General features: G+C 32.5%; 1 protein-coding gene and 1 non-coding gene across 5 annotated transcripts; one reads left to right on the top strand and one right to left on the bottom strand.

Moving 5' to 3' along the window:
* Positions 1-2,917: 2,917 nt before the first annotated feature.
* LOC121219752 (small nucleolar RNA R71) lies at positions 2,918-3,024 on the top strand. The gene has a single exon (XR_005916643.1). It is a non-coding gene; the product is annotated as a small nucleolar RNA R71 (small nucleolar RNA).
* Positions 3,025-7,867: 4,843 nt separating this feature from the next.
* Positions 7,868-21,877, bottom strand: LOC107940548 (probable LRR receptor-like serine/threonine-protein kinase At1g56140). 4 transcript variants are annotated; one of them, XM_016873992.2, is made up of 24 exons: positions 21,607-21,877; positions 21,275-21,464; positions 21,038-21,109; positions 20,330-20,401; positions 19,442-19,513; positions 19,280-19,351; positions 13,490-13,561; positions 13,294-13,368; positions 13,101-13,172; positions 12,889-12,960; positions 12,695-12,766; positions 12,548-12,619; positions 12,365-12,430; positions 11,323-11,385; positions 11,090-11,134; positions 10,890-10,951; positions 10,397-10,776; positions 10,063-10,258; positions 9,799-9,960; positions 9,467-9,585; positions 9,158-9,368; positions 8,845-9,076; positions 8,559-8,709; positions 7,868-8,449 (listed from the first exon to the last, which is right to left on the bottom strand). In XM_016873992.2, exons 1-24 carry the CDS (start codon positions 21,800-21,802, stop codon positions 8,051-8,053), a joined length of 3,195 nt encoding a protein of 1,064 aa, XP_016729481.2. In that variant the 5' UTR covers positions 21,803-21,877; the 3' UTR covers positions 7,868-8,050. The 4 variants fall into 4 exon arrangements, with proteins under 4 accessions (XP_016729481.2, XP_016729482.2, XP_040953572.1 ...); XM_016873993.2 differs by lacking the exon at positions 13,490-13,561; XM_016873994.2 differs by lacking the exon at positions 8,559-8,709 and having other exon boundaries at positions 8,194-8,449.
* Positions 21,878-22,137: the final 260 nt, after the last annotated feature.

Raw genomic sequence — 22,137 nt, 5'->3', positions numbered from 1 at the left:
GCCTAATACAACCACCAACCCAACCCCGGCCCAAGACAAAGAAAGAATCAAAAAACCCTAGTAGTTTCTGAAATAGCCTCAACCACCGCAGTCGAGCCGCACCTCACGCGCGCCTCCGTACGTGCCACGCCCACCCTCCGTACACCGTACCTGCAAGAAGGACAAACAAACGACAGCAAAGAAGAAGCCAATAACAAAAAGCCAGATGATAAACACAAAAATAGGGATTTCTTTTGTATTTTTCATTTTTTCTGGCTATATAAAAGCCATTAAACGGAATCTGTAAAGGTTACACACAATATCAATACAAAGATACAAAAAAATCTCAAGAAAACAACAAATATAGCATACTTTGGAGGTGATTTCTGATTCTGATTTTCCTTTTTCTCTTCTTTATTATTTTTCTTTCTTTCTTTTGATTTGTTTCCATGAACTCAGTAAAGGATAAAAAAGGGAGGTACTTACCTTCGTATAGGCGCTGCTGAAACCTCGTTTGCTCCATCCAAGTCGAAGTCAAATGAGGTTTTGGGTTTGAAGGCGGCGGAGTAGGGCGAAAGGATTTAGTTTTTTTTTCTTTTCTTTTTTCTCTAATGGTTTAAAAGAGGGGGTTAAATATTGGGGATTTTAGGGTTTCGATTTAGTCTGTACGGGGTATAAGAAACGGCACCATTTAGGGCCTGTTTCAATGGCTCTAAAATGGTGACGTATTAGCACTGACTCGATGACCCGACCCGAGCACGGCTAGATCCGCGCGCTTCGGTCTCGAAGGGAATATTTGTGCCATTAACCCTCCTGATTTGTTTCATATTTTAATCTGGTTTTCCCTTATTTTCTAAATTTGCTCCGCATTTTTGATGTCGTTTCATTTTGGCCCAGACTGTTGTAATGCGTTTTGATGGATAGGGAATATTTCCCGTTTAGTCCCCTACGTAATGCGCATGCTTCATTTGGCCCCTCAACTTTATTCTATTTGCGTTTTTTCTTTCTGATTTTGTTTTAAATTCTGTTTAATCCCTATTTACCCAATCAAATTGTTTAAGCTTTATTTATTAATTTATTTAGCTATTTGTCATCCTGTAATTTTATTGAATTCTAAATATTAAATACTATTTTGCACATATTATATATATATATTATTTAGTTTAAGTCATTTATTTTATATGTTATTTTAAAATTAGTTTATTTTTGGTTTATTTTATTTAAAATTTCCAGTATGTATATGTGTATATATTATATTAAATTTGTATATGATTATTTTAACTTGCTTTATAGATTATTATTTTAAGTTGCTTTATATATTATTTTATTTTAAGTTATTCTACATATTTCTTATTTTAAAATTAACCCATACTACTTGCTTTAAATTGATTCATATTCACTATTTAAAACATGTTTACATATACTGTTTACTTAGTTTTATCATCTATTTTAATTATTTTGCATGCCTATTTTTAAACTTTATTTTATTATACACTTAATTTATTTCAACTCGTATATATATATATTTATATTATTTATATTAAGTTTTTCATCCCATATGTATTACTTATTTAGATTAATATATGTATATTATTGATTTTTAATTCATTAGCTTTTAAATGTTAATATTTACATGAAACCATTGCTCTTATGTATATGGTATTGTTTGATTGTATCAATTGATTGTTTGTATTCATTAGTGTACATTTTGGTTGTAAATCATCTTTCTATCGCATTTCTATTTGTTTAAAAAGTTACATTTAATATCATTCAAGTATCGAGAACATTTTATTCAAAGAGTTTTCAAAAATAACGCAATACTCGACATTTGGGATCTTCGAAAAGATTGAGCCCTAACGTATTGGGTTCCAATTTTCCTCGTTGAATCTAAATAATTGAGGATATGCTTTAATCAAAATATAAACAAAAAACTTACTCTCGGAAATTCGATACTTTGTGTCCTAATGTATTGGACATGACATGTTGATTCCTCGAGACGAGAATTTTTCAAAAAAATGATAAGGGCAATATTCAATGCTCGGAATTTTGAGAAATTATGCCCTAACGTATTGGGCTTTGATTTTTCATCTGACTTAAAGCAATTGAATATCCTTTTTAAACTTCACCACACGAGTTTTGAAAATCAAAAGACAAGCTTATTCTTGAGGACTAAAAATGTCGTGCCCTAATGTATTGGGTGTGACATTTTATTACTCTGAGATGAGAAGGTCTTTAGCATTCGCTTCGATTTATCCAAGCATCTTTTATAAAATTAACATTAATAAAAAGGAAGGATCGTATTTTAAAATCTTTTCAAATTCTCGACACTAAGACATTAAATAATCACTTGGTACCAATTTTGGGCGTTACGAGGGTGCTAATCCTTCCTCGTGCGTAACTGACTCCCGAACCTATTTTCTCAAAATTCGTAGACTTAAAATCGTTTTCAAGGTGATCTGATCACGCCTCTTTAAAAGATCGGTGGCGACTCTAATTTTCATCTTTTAAGTCGACTACTAATTTTTTTTATTTTTCAAAAGACTGGTTTCGACAATTACCCATATAATTTATTGGCTCATTCTCCATGCTAGGACCGAAGGGTAAATATTTTGAATTATTTATTCAACCTCCATTTGCATCGCATTGCATCACCGAATGTACTTGCGTAAAAACACATAAACCATCAATTTTTTTATTTAAAAATTCTACCTGATTCGGTAACATGGTGACCGCATCTAAGTTAAAAACACTGGCCACTTTTGTCGGCACTATCCTCATGACTTGCCACTGATAATTATTCACTGACATCTCCTCTTTAAACTCATAAGTCGCTTCAAATGTTTTATTGTTCAGTGTACCACCGACTGCTGCATTGATTAACTGCCTAGTTGAGGGATTCAAACTGTTGTAGAAGGTTTTAACCTGTAGCCATGGAGGTAACCCATGGTGAGGGCACCGTCTCAATAAGTCCTTATACCTCTCCCATGCATCATATAGGGTTTCTAAGTCGATTTGAATGAAGGAAGAGATATCATTCCTCAACTTGACCTTCTTAGCCGGTGAGAAGTACTTCAGTAAGAATTTTTTAGTCATTTGATCCCATGTAGTGATAGAACCTCGTGGTAAGGAATTCCACCATTGTTTAGCTTTATTACTCAACAAAAAAGGAAACAACCGTAGGCGAATGGTGTCGTCAAAAATGCCATTTATCTTGAAAGTATCATAGACTTCCAGAAAATTAGCCAAATGAGTATTTGGATATTCGTCCTGCAAACCATCGAACTGAACAAATTGTTGTATCATCTGAATAGTGTTTGGCTTCAGTTCAAAATTATTCGCAGAAATGGTGGGTCTCACAATACTTAATTCATCCCCAGTTAGAGTGGGCTTAGCATAATTGTACATAGTACGAAGAGCAGGATTCAGATTTGCAAGAGTCGTAGCAACCACATGAGGTAACTGATTATTCTGATTATCAGCCATCTCCTCAGTAATAATAACGTCCTCTTTCTCTTCCACTATACTCTGTCGACTCTGCCTTGCTTCTCTATAGTTTCTGCGAGCTGGACTTTCAATTTCACTATCAAATACTAATGGTCTCAACGGGTTTCTTCTAGTCATAAACTAAAGGAACCTGCCAGAAGAAAATAAAAGAAAAATTAGAAAACAAAAATTAAACTCAAAACAAAAATAAAATGCAATAAAAATAAATAGCTAAATTAATAAAAATCAAGTGTTCCTAATATTTTAGTCCCCGTTCAACTACGCCAAAAACTTGATGGTCACTAAACTAACTATAATTACGATAAAGGCAAGCGCACCTATCGAACAATAGTATAGTTATGGTGAGTAGGGAATATTGTATCCACGAGGACTAAACTAACTATAATTACTGTTTTTCTATTATTTAGCCGAAAATTTAGAGTGATTGTTTTTAATCTAAAATTACTAAACTAATCTAACTGAGAACGCAACAGAGAATGAAATAGGAAAAATAATCAAAGACAACCAATGAGAAAGGCAATACCTAGTAAAGAATCCACCTAAGCTTCACCTATTATTCTGAATCTAAATTAAACAATTTATTCACTTGTGTCTTGATCCATAGAAATCCCTAAATTATGTTAATATCTCTTTCGAGAGTAAGAACAACTAACTCTAGGTTGATTAATTGAAATCTCTTTTTAATTAAAAACCTTATCATCGCATTAACTCGATCTATGGATTCCCCTATTAGATTTGACTCTAATCCGATAGATTTATGTCGTCCTATTTCTAGGATTGCATGCAACTCCGCTCAATTATGTTAGACCTACTCTTAAACATAGACTTTTGCTCCACTGAAATAAGCATATTAAACATGAATTAATATCCTGATAATATTAAAACACGATATAAGCATCCATAATTGAGAACAAGAATCAAGTATTTATCATGTAATTCAGAAATCAAATAATAAGATTCATCATAAGTTTTATCTTCCCTAGGTATCTAGGGAATTTAGTTCATAATCTGAAATGAAAACATCTCAAAATCAAAAAAACCACAAGACATAAAGAAATTCAATAAAACTTCGAAAGAAGTTAAAAAGAGATCTTCAATCTTGAAAGAATCCACTTCTGAGTTGGATCCGATGGTGTTCTTCGAGTGATTTCTTCAATCTTCTCTGAGTGCTCCCTTAGATCTTCTCCAAATTGATATTTATAGACTTTAGAATGCTCAGAAAGCCTAAAAATTAGATTTTTCTGCGCATTTGGGAAGAAGGGTGCGATATTGACACAGGTTGGCACATGGGCGTATGGCCATCCCGTGTGGAAATGCTCAGGCTGTGTGGATCCTGGAAAAAGCTCTATTCATTCGATTTTGGCTCGTTTTTCACTCTTTTCACTTCCAAATGCTCTCCTAAGTATAAGAACATGAATTTAAAGGATTAGGAGCATCAAATTCACTAATTTACGTCATTAATCATCTAAAAATGCATTAAGAATGAGATTAAAATATATGACTTTTACAACTTATCAGCTCCACGATAAACTTGTATGACGTTTGACTCAGTAATAATAATCTTGCAACTATTAGAGTTTGAAATTCCTAATAAGATGAGGTTTTTCTTTAAGTCTGGTACATACCTAACATTTGACAGCGTTCAAATAATTTCGCCGTGCATCCTGATTTGTACTGTTCCTATTCTGATTATCTTCTGTGAAGAATTATTCCCCATTAGCACAGCTCCACCTTCAACTGAATTGCACGTAGAGAACCAATCCCTATTTGGACATATGTGATAGGAGCACACTGAATCTAGATCCATTCAGAAGTAAGCTTGGAGCTTTCACTCGTTGGAACCAACAAGAAATCCTCATCTCTAGCATCAGCAACTTATGCTTTCTGTTTACCATTCTTATTGTTTTCAGGATCCGTTTTATTCTTATTCTGAAGTTTATAGCATTTTACCTTAATGTGACCTATCTTCTTGTAATAGCCAAATTGTTTGTCTTGGTTCTTAGATTTAGATCTTGCCCTAGATCTACTTCAATCTGGCTTTAGGGATTGTTGTCTGCCCCTTGCAACTAGAACTAAGGCTTGCTCATCTAACTTCTTATTTTGGCCTAACTCATTGTCGAGTTTATCCTTGCTCAATGATTCCCTTTTACATCCTCGAATAAGAGATTATCTCTCCCATAAATTAGAGTTTCCCTGAAAGTTTTATAAGAAGAGGGCAAAGGACACAACAACATAGCCTGATCCTTGTCGCTAATATCTGCTTCGAGATTCTTTAGATCATTAAGAAAGGTAACAAAATCACTAATATGGGATCTAATGGACTCACCTTTGGCCATTCTGAACGTGTAGAGACGTTGTTTTAACACTAACCTATTGGCCATAACCTCCTATAACACATTATTCGTAAGGCATAGTTGAATTGCAGATAGAGCTTTTTCATCAAGCTCTTCTCATTTTGACTAATTCATATCTGTGGGCTTCTTCCCTGTAACGACTTTTTTCAGATCGTTTTGAACCAATATTGTCGTCATACAAACTTGTCATATACTGAAATTTGTGATTCCGTCGAACTTCTCAATATTAAACCTTATCGCTGCCATCTTTGAATGGGTTGAATATGAAGATCGAACTAGCTCTGATGCCAGTTTGTTGGGAATTAACTCGTGTATGCAACTAACAAGTAAACAAAATAGAAAATTGAAAAGATCAAACATACAAATTTACGTGGAAAAACTTCTTCGAATAGGATAAAAAAACTACGGGTAAAGGGAGATTTCACTAAATAAGAAAATAGTACAAGGGATGGAGAGAATTGAAAGAAAACCTGAAATCCAAAAAGAAAAAACCCTTCAAACTCAAATAACATAATTCTCCCAATCCTAATATTTTCTGTTGTTGTATCTAAAACCTAGAGTAACTAAGTCCTATTTATAGGCTGAAATTCGTAGCATTTATGACTAGAATCACCTTAGGTTAATCAGAGTTTAAGTGGAAAACATAAAACAAAATTTAGCTAAGAGAAGAAAATCGAGAAACTTGAAGAGCACGTCGCCATGTTGTGATGTGGCGTTCAGTCATTAGGACGAAGAAGGATTGTGTCTTCGAGACGAGGACTTCCTTCTCGTCGTGATGTCGGCTGCTCGTCGGGACGAAAAACTTCTTCTCGTTACGATGCCATACACTGTTTTGATCGAAATACGAAACATACTTCCACATATGATAAATAACATAATAATAAATATTTTATAAATAGTAGTAATATTAACCATAGCAAATAAAATTGTAGAAAGATACTATCATAATACATGATTGGTAGCTATGATAGCATAGGGATAAATTATTAATTATGTACCATCATTTATAAAATTTCAAAGTGAAATTATACTTTAATATAATATTTACTACGGTAATTGATTAAGTAATTTTCGAATTATATATAAAATATTAGTAAATAATAATATAAATGTAAATGTAGTAATAAATAATTTATAATACAGGTGAAAAACATTATGCATAAAATAATAAATGATATATAACATACATAAAAATAATTGATAATAAAATACAATTTTATATTTTATATTTACAATTTTAAAAACTATATATTTATATAAATATTATAAGCTTTATGATACTTGATTGAAAATATATATTCCCATTGAAAAATTAATTTTTTTAAAAATAACTTATAATTAAATTAACAATTATCTGTTTTTAAAATTATTACACTAAATTAATTAACATAACTTCATTAAAATATTATAATATTCATATTTAAAATAATTCACATTTAAATGCATATAGTAGAATTAAAATATAGAAAAATTATATATTTATTTCTATTAATATTACGATTTAAAATTTGAGTGTATTTATTTAAATTTTGAAATTAAATTAAAATTTTATATTACTTATATTTTATAAAAATTATTAAGTAAAATCAGTATATATAAATTTTATAATCTTACTTGCATAGCACCTGTCATAAAAACTAGTATGTGTGTGTTCTGTTGGATGGGATAGAGTGAATGTTACCAACCCAATTTTAACACGTAATTTAGCATGTCAAATTACCAATTACTGAACAAATTACCATTAATGAATAAAATATTTGTTATCTTTGTCAAATTTGAATTGCTACCTTACAAAGCTAAAAACAAAAAATTTAACATTTTATATACATTTTCACATTTCAATTTTTTTGAGGTTTGTTTTATAGTTTATATTTAAAGTTTATGATTGTTTTTCTTAATAATATTATTTCTAATGTTTAAATCTCGTTTTTCTTTGAAAGCGTAATGTAGACATCACATTTTTAGTTTATTATGTCGATAATTATTACATGATATCCTAAATTTAAGTTGAAGCTTTGAACAAAAGAAAAGAATTCCAAACACCATAAGTCTTTGTTTGTCTGAATTTCCTAATATTGTTATATGTTTATTACAATACAACTCACTATATATAGAAATGATAGTTTCTAAAACTACAAAGTAGACATAGTTGAAGAAACAACATAAATTCTATGTTTTTTAACACAGTATAGCAGGCATAGAACAAACATCTCTCACCTTCCTTCTCGAATACTCTCCTTAAATTCAGTAATATTTACTTGAGAGAGTATTGGCTGATCATCTGCCTCTATAACACTCATGTTCTTACTCTTGATGTCGCTGCTGTTAAGATCAAATGCAATGGATGTTTGTGCTTCTTCATCCATAAAGGTGCTTGTTATATCCTTAAAATCCCAGTCAGTTATATAACTTGGTTTTGTTGTAACATTGCTGACTTCAATATCTCCCGCAAGCATCCCAACAACACGGGACATGGGTGGCCGCATAGATGGTGATGTTTGGGTGCATAAAAGTGCCACCCTTATCACTCGGAGAGCTTCATTTTCATCGAACTCTACTAATTTTGGATCAAGCAGACTCAAGAGTTGGTTATTTTCATGCAGGGTCCACACCTAGACACATTGTAGGAACATATTAGTAATCATGAGTAAGTCATTCAAAATTTAACGAGGTTTTTGAACAAATAGTACTGCAAAAGGGAAAGGTTTACTTCTGGATTACCCATTCAAGAAGATAAGTTCTGTCATTTTCTAAGGCATTATATGAGTTTGGTCTACCACTTATAATCTCCAAAGCAACAACACCGAAGCCAAAAACATCTACTTTCTCTGTAAGATGCCCGCGCATTGCATACTCGGGTGCCAGGTAGCCACTTCAAGATAATTACATTGCATTGATGAATAATGTTTATTGATTAAAATACTAAATCTAGCAACTTGGGAACAAAAATAACATGCTATACTAATTAATGCATGACTCATGAACAAAAAAGGTTGAAAGGTCTTACATTGTTCCAGCAGCACGAGTGGTGATGTGTGTTTTCTTGTCATCATAAAGCTTCGCCAATCCAAAATCAGATATCTTCGGGCAGAGCTCTGCATCAAGCAAAATATTGCTTGCCTTGACATCCCTATGAACAATCCTTGGCCTAGACTCCTCGTGAAGATAAGCTATCCCTCTTGCAGTTGATAAACAGACATTGAAGCGTGTTGGCCAATCAAGATGCAAATCATTTTGTCCTGCATTTGTAGTGTAACAAATCTCCTACAGTTTTTCATTAATCAACAAAGAGTGGAAAGCATAAAATTATTATATCATACCCCAAAGTGCCTGATCAAGGCTCTTGTTCACAAGATACTCATAAACAAGGAGGCGCCTATTTCCTCCAATGCAGCACCCGTATAGTTTGACAAGATTACGATGTTGTACTGCTGATATGGTAGCTATCTCGGCAGCAAATTGATCTTTTCCCTGGTTTGATGCTACTAGAAGTTGTTTCACAGCTACAACTCTCCCATCAGAAAGTGTACCCTAAAAACATACTAGGATTTAGTAAACGCTCCTCTCTTGGTAATTTTATCATTGTACGATAAGCAAATTAACACGGTAAAAATGTTAGACATGTTTACCTTGTACACAGCTCCGAACCCCCCTTCTCCTAACTTCTTTGAAGGATTGAAGTCTTCAGTGGCAGCTTTTAACTCAGAATAACTAAATGTGTTTGGTCTAGGGCTGATGCCAAGAAGCACTGTAGAGTTAAGTAACACAATTAGTAACATGCTGAGCATCCCAGTTTTAAAGGCAGAAGACTTCCTTTCTTTTCAATTAATGGGTGTCTTTTCGTATAAACTAATCCATTGATATTGAAGATAGATGTAAAGATGCACCTTTTTCTGATATGAAATGAATAATCATATTATATAATTGAATGAATTATTTTATGATAAACTAATGCTCTTACCCTCCTCCTCCTCATCTTCTCTGGTTCTTTTCACATAAAGGATTACAAATACAAGTATCAAAGCCAATGCTACAATAGGAACTGAAACAACAACAATCAATGTTGTGTGGTTCTTCTCTTTAGGATTGCCCGGCGGTATCCCACTAACAGTTGGTATGAAATCTGAGAAACAAAACAGATGTATTAGAAATAAAGAACAAAAAAGATAAGCACATAAAGCATGCATATATTACATGAGGATTCAAAAGTGTTAAGGTGCCTTACTTGGAACAACACTAATAGCTGAAATAGATGGACCGTAATAACCTTCTTCTGGTGTACCGGTAGTCCCCTTACCAGCCCAAAACAGGTGAATTTCAAGATGGTTCTCAGTTACATTAGCAGTGAAATTCCTAGTTATTGCTCTCTGAACACCACCTGCCTCCTTTGATATATCAAAATCCTTTAATCCTTGGGTTCCCTAGTGAAGCATTGATGAGATATTATAGCAGGAAGTATTTCTAAGTGTAAAACTATATGAACATAATTGTGATAATAGAAACACTGCAAATATAGGGGAATAGAATGATATGAATTTCTACTTCAAATGAAATAATACCTGAATATATATATCGAAAACACGCCTTGCTAGACTAGTCCAAGTACCTGAGCTTCGATCATGGAAACCTGTCTCTGCAAAGAACAGTCTTACAGTATAGGGTCCATTCTCGAGGCCTAGGCCATAATATCTGAGTGATCCAGGGGATAGCCTTGAAGTTTGATACATCATTGGAGTGTTGGTACTTCTCACTTGTCCTCCATTGTTTTCCACATACTGTTGATTTTGTCTATCTGCAAACATACCTACATTGCTAACTGCCCAATTACGTGTACTGGTTATATTAAAATTTGCTGCACCAAGAGTGCTATTATCAGCCTCAAATAATATCCCATCAGATATCAGTGCTGGTCCGCCACACTTGATTGAAAAGTTTGCATCTACCAATGTCGGACATTAAAATATGTTAGAAAAGCATTAAGCATTGGCCTGGATTAAATATTATAAGTAAATCCTCAACAATAGATAATGGTTTCAAAGTTTTAGCTTGTACATCGTGGAGCATTTCTAAAGCATGGGAAGCTTCTTTGAAGGCATTCTAATCCTGGTAAAAGCCTGAGAAATTTCAAAACAATTTTGTGATTAGGAACTTTAAACGAATGCATTGCATAGTAGAGATAATAGTAAGCATTTGTTATCATAGAGATAAGTTCAGGAGAAGAGAAAATGGGATGCCGCGGGATGATAACTCACCTTATGTTTGAGCTGTTAAGTGTGAAGTTGTTGGCCACAAAGTTCCTGCATAAAATTCCATGAAACAAGCTCTTATTGGTATTGATTTGCATTTGGTTCATTTTTTACAGTGTGATATCAACAATAATAAAGCTCCATTTGAGCATCAAAAAAGAAGCCATATGCTACAAATCAGTGTTAAAATTGGAAAGCCAAAGGTAAGTAAAGGAAGCATCCTGGTTTAAGATACATACAGTTGTAAGCGTGAGTTTATCCAAGAAGGCAAGTTTCCTGATAGAAAATTGTATGATAAATCTCTGCATACATAAGTATCTTGGAAGAAAGTGAGTATGCATCATGAATATATTGCCAAAATCAGGAGAACTTAACTGCTTTACTCTATTTGATGGTTCACTAAATGGAAGATGCTCACTCTTTTTTTCATCAAGATATAATGATAAATATTAATACTATGATTAATGTTAATGAATGTATTTAATTGATTGAAAACAATAAATATATTAGCTAATAAAATAAGTGAAATTTAAACTAAAAATATTATCAAATTTTATCATACATTTTATGAATTCTAAAACAATCAAATCAATGTTTTTATCAATTTTTTTCTTTATTTATTTATGGGCCATTTTCGTTTATTGCCTGATTTATGCTGTTATTTTATTTGGACCTGTTTTACTTGGACCCAAGTCCAAGATGCAGGAGAATGTTTGCTTCTTTTACAACTTTATTTTTAAATAAAACCAGTCAATTTAGTCAAAAAAAGAAAAAGAAAAAAGAAAACAATCAAATCAATAATACTTCTGAGACCAAACATAATTTACCGATAATTATTTAGAGGACCAATTTGTAGAGTAGTCTCTGCTAGCCCCTTAAATCTCCCCTTGGCTGATTATGCTTAATATCATATGATATATGTTTGGACAAATGATATTACGAGCTCCAGCTCTAATATCAGCTTGAGTTAGATTTAAAAAATACTAGTTTATAATATTTTTTATATATTATATAATTTTTATTATATGAAACTTAAAATTATTATATTATAATGCAAATATTAAAATACATATTAAGTTATTTATGTTTAGAATTTTAATAAAAATATAGAATAATAAAAGAAATATATAATTATTAACTATTAAATTAATAAGCTTAGTCAATTATATATGGTATGAATACCATGCATAGGTTTGACCCAAACCGGGCCAAACTCAGCCTATGAATACCTCTAATAGATAGGATTACTTACATGGTCCTCTAATAGATAAGATGACTTACATGGTCCGAAGAGTTTCACTCTTTTGGCTAGGAATGGAACCTGATAGTCTGTTATTTCCAAGAAACCTGACAAATTCAATAATAAGAAAGAGATTAATAATGTTAAGTAAAAACTGTAAGTCTTAAGTTGATATTTTCAGCTATGGAGGGGGATAGTTTTAGGGGTTTTTTTTTGTTACTTACAAGTATATGAGAGAATTCATATTGAACAAAGCATTTGGAATTTTTCCTGTTAAGTTGTTGAAACTTAAATCCCTATAACAAAAAGAAATTAGAAACACGAAGCAAATAATAAATTACTGAAGAAATTAACATTTAGATAAAACTTACAACTTTTGTAAAGATTGTAGTTCTGTGATATAAGATGGAAAAATACCATTGAGCAAGACATTTCTTAGAACCCTGTGTGAAAAAAAAAAGAAAATTAAATATGTTAATTGCATAAATATAAATAAAAATTTTCATCCCTAAAAAATGAGAGAGAAAAATTAATTAAAACAAGAAGTAAAGAATAGTTAACTTACAAGTCAGTCAAGTTTTTTAGATTTCTAACAAAATTAAGAGAAGAACTCCCATTGTATATACCTTCAATTCTCCTACATGATATTTGAGTGTAAAAAAATAAGTACATACATATATACATACAAAATTGCATCATGCATGAATATGTGGGCAAAGGGAGAGTCCAACAGTGGTGGTAAGTATACTATCAGGAAAGTAAGAAATTTGTAATTACAATGATGTCAATGAGGTTAAATTTGCAAAGCTGGATGGTATTGGACCTTCAAAAGAGTTCCCTTCAAATTTCCTGTATAAACATTTGGCAAACTAGTCAGACTAATTAGAATCTAGGTAAAGCTATCCTTCTAGATGTTTAACTTAGAGAGAACTTATACGAATATTATAACCAAGATTTTTTGATGAATTACAATGATGTAAGCTTTGTCCAATTAGTGCCAACAAAGTCTGGTATTTTTCCTGTGAATGCATTGTCAGATGCCCACCTAAAATTCAATAGAGATTATTGTTATTATTGTAAGGTAAGTACTTAAGACAATTAAGGCAATTTGTAGGACCAAGAGAGGAAAATGCAATAATATTTTTTAAAAAAAAGGTCTTTCTTACACAATTCGTAGTTCTTTAAGGTTAGCAAATGTTAAGGGAATCTCACCACCTAATCCACAACTGTTAATGTATCTGCCAAATTTATAAACCAATTGTTGTTATAATTTCAAGGATGACCAGTAAACATAATTTTTAATTGCAATCTATTGAAATTTATAAACCTAATCAAAATGTTTCTTGTTGTGTTAGCTCAACAAGGTTAAACGGTGTATTAGTTGGATGTGAAGTCAACATTCTTGAATGAAGTATTCGAGGAAGAAATACATGTTGAGCAACCGTAGGGCTTCATTACACCAGGTCAAGAAGAGAAGGTTTAACTCTTAAGGAATGCTTTCTACGGGATGAAACAAGCTCCTAGAGCATGGTAGAGCAAGATGGATGAGCATTTGTTGAACTTAGGATTTGTGAGAAGCCTAGGCGAATCTACTCTCTATGTGAATAAGTTAGGAGTAGATCTAGTCATTATATCTCTCTATGTAGATGACATATTGGTGATAGGAAGTGATGCAACTTGGATTGAAACATTTAAGAAGGTATGTGGAGGTATTTGAGATGACTGATCTTGGTGAGATGCATTACTTTCTGGGAATGGAGATCAAGTATGGTCAAAATGAGGTGTTTCTCTGCCAGAAAAAGTATGTGAAGGATATTTTGAAGAGGTTTAATTGGAGGACAGCAAAAGTGTGAGTACTCCAATAAACTAAAAAGAAAAACTTCAGAAGATGGATGGGGCAGATCCTGCAGATAAGAAGGTGTACATGAGTCTTGTTAGATGTATCTTGTACCTCACATCCACTAGGCTAGACATCATGTACACTATAAGTGTTTTGTCTAGATTTCTCTACTGTGCAAGTGAAATTCATATGATTGCTTCAAATAGGGTATTAAGATACTTAAAGGGGACACTTGCATATGGAATCAATTTTAGTAAAGTTGAGAAGTTCAAGCTACAAGACTATTCTAATGATGATTGGGCTGAAGCATTGATGATATGAGAAGCACTTCAAACTATAACTTCACATTTAGGTCAAGTTGTTTCTTTTAGTGTTCAAGAAAGAAAGAGATGGTGGCTCAATCAACTACTGAAGCTGAATTCATTGTAGCTACAAATGTTGTGAATCAAGCCTTATGGCTGAATAAGCTAATGGATGATATGGATTTGAAGCGAGAAGGAAGTATAGAGGTGTTTATGGATAATCAAGCTACTTTAGCTATTTCATTTAATCCTGTATTTCATGCAAGAACAAAGAATTTTAAAATCAAATATTATGTTTTTGAGGTGTTTGTGGATAATCAAGTATAGAGGTTAAAGTTCTTTGTTCTTGTAATTTTTATGTTTTTGAGGTCATGAAAGCTAACTCATCTACCAATTTACAAAATTGTTAAAGTTTTTAAAAGTTTCCATTGATGATTTCTTGAAGAATTTAGTGTTAAATTGTTAGATTTTAAGCTTAGATGTGAAAAATGACTAATTAATGTTTAATTGTTAGTTTTTAACATAAGGACTAGAATGTAAAATTTGTAAATTTGACATGAAATTTCTATAATAATAGATAATGGAGGGTCATAGACGGATGTTATTGAGATCAGTTCTGAAATCGAAGCTCAAAATTAAAAGTTATTGTTATTTTGATTTTAGGGACTGGATTGAATAAAATGTAAAAATTCAAGGGTATTTTAAAAATTAAATTAAACTGGCTCATGCATATTATGGGATGATCTAAAAGTGTTTGATATTAATAAATCAAATTGAATAATTGTATAGATCAGGAATTGGATCAAATCGAAAATAGTTAGGGAAAAGACAAATTTGTTGAATAGTCCTTGAAGTTCCAGCTTAATTGCATATTTTACCAAGTAAGTTTATATGGTATGATTGTTTTTAAATTGTTATGTATTTGAATTATGAATATGTGTATGTTTGGTTGTAATTTGAATTGTTTGTGATTTGTTACAAAAGGTGATATATGGAGTAAATTGTAAAGAAATGGTTATATATGTTAAAGATGCCCAAGTGAACATAATAAAGGATTGGATACGATTGGCATGCCAGTAGAGTTATACGCACACTTGTACAGGATATCTGATTATACGGGGTAATTGATTGTATGAAGATCGTTACAGATTATATTGGGATCCAACATTTTGTACGGATCATTAAGTATTGTATTTCTCTACGGAGACCTTGGTGTGGTGGAGGGATGTATTGTTTTATGATTATATGTATGATATCCTATAGTCTTTGCACTTCAATGCGTTGGTGAGGTGTAGTTACTGCTCGCCAGAGCAACTGGTGTGGTTTAGTTATTACTCTGACAATCAATCTGGTGTGGTGTAGTTACTACTGTAACGAGCAATCTGGTGTGGTGTAGTTACCCGTGTATCCGAATTTATTCACTAGAGTTTATTGGGCTAAATGGTTAATAAAAAGTGACATTTGCTATGAAATGGTATGAGTTTGATATGCAAATGACTAAATGTTGGATTGATTATGAGAATGGTATTGAAATGTTGATTATATGTGAATTGAAAGGTTATATGTTTGAATTACAATATAATATGGTTATATGTTAAACTCACCTTATTTTTATGTGATTTTCCATGTTTAGGCAAACTTTGCCAAGCTAAGTAGCTTGTTGTGTTCAGTTGTAAGCTAAGGTAAGCTTTTGTTTAATGCCTATGAACTTACTAAGGATTCGATATGCTTACCTCATTGTTTTTCCCCTTTTCCTGTAAATTTCAACTTGTAGAACGTGTCTAGCGGGTTGTCTAGAAGCTCACACTATGCCATTTTCAAATTGGTAGCTTTTCGGTTGTTTTAAGTTTGGTTTTGTGGCATGTAAATAGGTGTTGTGAATTTGTTAAGCTTTAAATGTTAATGGTGGTTTGAAACCTATCTAATGCTAGATATTGGCAATGTTAATCTTAGTTGAAATGATTGGTTTTGGTAAATGTGTTTGGAGTTTTGAATGGTAACTAAAATAGCATGTTTGGAGTTTTGAATGGTAACTAAAATAGCATGTTTGGACATGGATTAACATAGATCAGAAGTTGGTATTTGAATGACTAGTTGGTTGGATGAATGATATGAAATTGAATAAGTAGAAATGATATAATTTATGATAAATGGAACTTATATTGAATTGATCATATGAAAATGGTTAAATGATTTGCTTTGGTGTGTCTTTAGTATTGTTTGAATCAAGTAAAAATGTTGATTTGTTGTGAAAATTGAATAGGTTATTTGGTAGCATTGAAATATGTATCAAATGGTTCACTTTTACCGAAAACAGAGTCCTCGTCTCGATGAGTTATCTTCCTCATTGCAACGTCGACTGAAAGTGAGTCACGTTGTGACACCGAGTGGCCTGAGGTCACAACATGACATATTGTTTGACGATGTTACGACATCGGCCTAGAGATTTTGAAACTTTACAATTTGGTCTTATTCCATAATCGTGTCAACAAAACGGCTTTCGTAAGTTCGATTAAGACTCAGATTTGATTGTGTATCATAATGTAAATGTGTTTAACATATAATTGTATGTTTAAATGATTATGTTATTGTATAATTGACTGTAGTTACTTTGTTAATGAAAGTGGTAGCTTGTAGCTCTGACCTAACGATAGGATCGGGCGAGGAGTGTTAAGGTTTATTGTAGATCAAAGGACCAGATGATAGATATTTTTACTAAGTCTTTCCATGTTAGTCGATTTGAGTTTCTTAGAAACAAACTTGGTGTCTGCAACACTTGAATCAAGTGGAGAATGTTAGTGTCTCAAGGGCTACAAAGTCTTTTTTGTCATTAAGGTAGCCTAAGTTAAAGTATTAGTTTCTAGGGAGATCGTTAACTTGTTAGTAGAAGTAGGAAGCTAAGTTTGCTAGCTTGACAGTAGGAGTTAGAAGCTGAGTTTGTTAGAGTTTTTTTAGCTTGAGTCTTGTATATACGCATTGCTTGATTAATGAATTTTCATCATCCTTTCCCATTTTTTCTTTTTGTGCCTTTAGTTAGCTCTCTGTTGATACAACATCTTTCTATCTTGCTTCTCTTTTTTTTTTTACCATATCATTTCACATGCAGAGACAACAAATACTTTTTCTGAACAACATTTTCCTTCACCCATATTCCAGATGTTGATAGAACATAGAAATATTGTTTGTAAAGATGATTATTTTTAGCATTGTCCTCTACTTAAAGAAAGGGAAACATGTAGACGATTATACTCTACTTCAAGATGAGCTTGATTCTGATAATAAATTTGACACATTTGTTGCTGAAGAGAATGTTGCAACAAAAACTCAACCACGAAAATTGGAGGCTTAATGAGTTAGGATGATAAAATTTTTAATTACTCAAGTAATTTTTCTTGACCCTAAACTTCATCAAACCAAAAGAAAAGAAATTGTATCTTTAATTTCTTATGGATTTGAAAAGTGGTGAGATGTGATTCTCATCTCCTTAATTGGGGGAGGGGGGAAGGAACTTGAAAGGGAGAATGGATGTTTTATTTTCTTCAACGAATGTTTATTTTTGGTTTTCCAACATTAGACTTGTTAGGATTTGGGAACCGATAGTCCGAATGACCGATAGGATCTGGGCCTTCGACCTGGAAAAAGAATGTTTGCCTATAAGCACAGTCAACTGAGAACCTCGCGGGAATGCAAGATGTTCACAGAAAGAGTTCACGCAGGGGAGCCCGCGTAAGCTTCACACAAATGAGATCGCAAGAGGAGAGCTCGTGTAAACCTTGTAGGGACGAGGTCACGAGCCATGTCTGTGAACAGGACTCCCGCTCGTGACTGGCAGGTGAGAGGCTCGTTGGGAGAGTCAGTCCCAGGATTAGAAAGGACCACGTACCCCGCAGGCAAGCGTCCAATAAACCAAAGGAGGCCCAGAGAATGTCAACACTAGGGATAGGGAATGTCAGTACCCTCGGCGGTCAAGACAAAATAGTGGGCCCTATTGTGAGCTGTAATAGTAGCAGTAGGAATGTGTATAAATATCCCTATATTTCCCTTCATACAGGACAAGAGAATAACACTCAACAAGACTCTTATGGTTTGTTTGGTACCGCTACTTTGGTATGTTAGCATGCTGGACCAGAGGGTTGTTTATGGACTCATTTATGAGTACATCTCGTTTCTTGTTTATAACATTGTGTATGGGACGTTATTAATTTTGGTTATATATTTTTGTTAAAAATGCCTACAGGGAAATTGTTAATGCAAACTACCGAAAGAATGTTACACAGCATGCTGCAACATCACATTACAACATTTTGTGCAATGTTATCCAAGTCTTTTACATATGGCAATTTTGGCTTGTATTTTTTTTAGTAGCAACATATTTAGGATATTTATCTATAAAAAGGAAAGTAGATATGGGAGAATCCTTTTCTTGGAGAGGATTGAAAATTTGTTACATTTGTAGGAGATGGACTGAGAAGTTCATGAACGAATAAGAATATTTATTCCCACAACCAAGTCGAGCCTATTTAGAGAATGTTCATCTTTCAACACTTGGTGTGAATTTAGAGAGCACAAATCACTTCATCGTGGAACATTTCTTCCCGTGCAAATTGTTATTTATGAGGTTTTACAAAAGGAAAAGTTAGTTGGTAGAGTGATTGAATTGGTGGGATTAACTAACGGATCACAAGACCTTGCAAACACAGACATAGGTGACTCTAAACATCTTAGGTGTTCTTATGTTTTCTTTAAAGTATACTATTCTCTGTCTGCAACAACGTTTCACTCCCTACAAACAACTAAAGAAAGTTATAACTTACAGCTCTCCAAGCTCCACTAAATTACCAAGTTCTGGAGGCAATGTTCCGGAGAGATTATTATTACCCAACGACCTGCATCAGATTCATCCACATTTAATTTTACCAGCAAATGTTTGCTTAAAAACAAAACTAATTTATCCTTTACAACGGTTGAAATCTTACAACAAATATAGCTTCTTAAGATTTCCAAGCTCCTTTGGAATGGGTCCATTGAAATTATTTTGGGCCATTGACCTATATAAATAATCCAAAGAAAGGTGTATTCTTGAATATAAGAAATTAGTAAACAGTAATAGTGAAGAAAAGATACATAAAATTAAGTAATAAAATGATTTCTTATTAGTTATTCCAGTATGTTGTAGAGCTGTATAGGCTGGGCAGGGCCAAGGTTCGGTTCTAGGCCCCTTTTTGGAACAATCTGCCTTCACCAAAAAAACCCATTTTATTATTCAAAACATAATAAAATATTAAAACATGTATTTTAATTGATATTTTATATATTTTATAATTAAATTTAAGTTAAAAATTCATTTTTTATTTAAATTGAATCCGGGTTGAATTAATTTGAAGTGTGAAAATCTTTGTTTAAATCCGACTTAAATCGAGTTGGACTTATCGAGTCAGACGAATTATCCAACCCTTAAACAAGTCTAGTAAATCAAAAGAGTAATTGTAGTTGACAGTTTATTAATTCACCTTCTTTTAAGAATTGGGTTGAGTTCCACCCGTCAATAGCTTCAAACATGTAAACTTGCTTCAACTCTTAATTTTGCAAATATGGTATGAACATGATTTTTCAAAAGACTTTTCAAGTATATAAAAACTAAATTTTTAAAAAGAATTAATATGTCAAACGCTAATCTAATTTTTGGGTACAAGTAATTTCATGATGGGATTGGGAGGTTTATGAAAAACCAATTAGACTTGGAAGTGTTGAACGATAACACAACAGCCTATACGTTTATTTTTGAGTGTTTGTATGATATTGTTAATGCCCGAGAGCCAACAATGAAATAACGAAATACTTTTATAATTAGATTGAGTACTCACAATAACCATAATTTAGACATATTTCCAAGAAATGTTGGTAAAGGGCCAGAAAAGAAGTTTTTATCAATCTTCCTGCATCACCAAACAATATAAATTATTATAATCAGTTACTATAAAATTAAGCACATATTATAATCATGATAGTCGGTACCGTACTCATACGTAATATTTTAGTCCTAAACTAATATAAATAGTTTATGTTTCGTTCCAATCAAAATTTTAGTATATTTCAATTATTTTGATGTATTTCGGCCCATTTTGATTAATATTGAGTGTATATGGGCCCATACTAATTTACACAAATTTTTTATATTTTAAATTAAATTTTAAAATTTGTATCTTGACCATTTTAGTTTTTCTATAATGACATTTAAAATTAACAATTATTGAATATAATTAATATTTTTAAAACTTATATTTAGACATAAATATATTTACGTAGGTGTGATTGAGATATATTTAATGTATATATAATATATAATTTATTAAGAAATTATAAATATGAGTGCATGGATATGAAAAAAAATCAAAAACATGGATAAATTTTTTTAAAAAAAAATGTGATTATGAATACGTACTGAAACCGACAAAATGGTGCATATACCGATACGACAGATTGTAACCATTTCAAAATCTGTAACCACTTGGAATATATTCAAAATGAAAGTTGGGTTAATAAGATAGAAAAGATATTAAGAATATTCTTACAAGAACTCCAGAAAAGGCAAATCTAAAAGCTCCTTTGGTATCACTCCTCGTTTGTCTAGAGCATATACCCTCCTGACAAAAACAAGTACAACATCAGTACAAATTAGACTTCCCGCAAATAGTGAAGGTTTTTGCTGTGTATAAATCCTAAAAACCACATGAAAGGGCTAGCTTTTAATTCATATACTATAGTAATGGCTTTAAAATATTGCAGAAACGTGAGAGAAAGAAGCATACAAGCTAGTAATGTGGCAAAGAGTGTTATTTTTGAAAGAGCAATCACATCTAATAGCAGGATTATTAGTAGGATCCTCAAACACAGATGAACTTTGGGTGAGAGCAGTTCCACTGCATGGCTCTCCACTGATATTCCATGAATCCACCGCTTGTATACGCCATTGTTGGAAGATTGAGTTCAACGCCCTTACTGTTTTACATTCATAAAATAATGGGTTAAAACATGATATGAAACTTAAACCCAACAACAATTAATCAAAAAAGGGGAAACAATATAGCCTTTCCCCTGTAAGAAATTATTTGTTGATTAAACAAAGAGAGGGAGAGATCACCTTCTGAAGGATCGGTGGTGGCGTTCTGGGCATTAATGGATTGGATGCACCGAAAGAAAACAAGGAAGAAGAAGAAGAAGTAGAGCAAGAAATTGGAAGAAGACGACAATGGCTTCATCATCAGCCTTAAAATAATCTTTTTCCCTTTCTTCACAAAAAGGATATCGGATTTGGGAGTACGACTGTTTCTCATCATCACTCGCCCACTTTCATCTACTCCGTGCAATAAGCCAATAGGGTCTCTCTCGTCTTGGTCTTGGATGGGAAATATATTATTGGGCATGAATTAAGCTTGGGTTTAAATGCTTGGAGCTTTTACCAAACCTCAATTTGTCAATTTTGTTTTAATGCTCAGGTAGTGCGTCAGAGTTTGTCCACTTGGATGGAAATTCCATATTTAATTGTTTTTATCTTGACTGCAATTCCATATCTAAATTTTAACTAAACAGCTTTTGGATGTTTTTACCAAATTTGGATGGCGAAACATTTGTTTTGGCCCATTTTTTAAATAAAATGAAATTAAAGAAAGAT

The sequence above is a fragment of the Gossypium hirsutum genome, chromosome D07, assembly GCF_007990345.1.
Source record: "Gossypium hirsutum isolate 1008001.06 chromosome D07, Gossypium_hirsutum_v2.1, whole genome shotgun sequence".
In the NCBI taxonomy this organism is placed as follows: Eukaryota; Viridiplantae; Streptophyta; class Magnoliopsida; order Malvales; family Malvaceae; genus Gossypium; species Gossypium hirsutum.
The sequence above is the reverse complement of the archived record's forward strand: the minus strand, read 5'-3'. Positions and strand labels throughout refer to the sequence as shown.

What these genes read in the sequence shown, in the direction of transcription:
- LOC107940548 (XM_016873992.2), bottom strand. Translation starts at nt 21,802, where the DNA reads ATGATGAGAAACAGTCGTACTCCCAAATCCGATATCCTTTTTGTGAAG. An exon ending in CACCACCGATCCTTCAGAAG is followed by an intron (nt 21,465 to 21,606) that starts GTGATCTCTCCC and finishes AATGTAAAACAG; the next exon opens with TAAGGGCGTTGAACTCAATC. An exon ending in TTTTCGATATATATATTCAG is followed by an intron (nt 10,259 to 10,396) that starts GTATTATTTCAT and finishes ATGCTTCACTAG; the next exon opens with GGAACCCAAGGATTAAAGGA.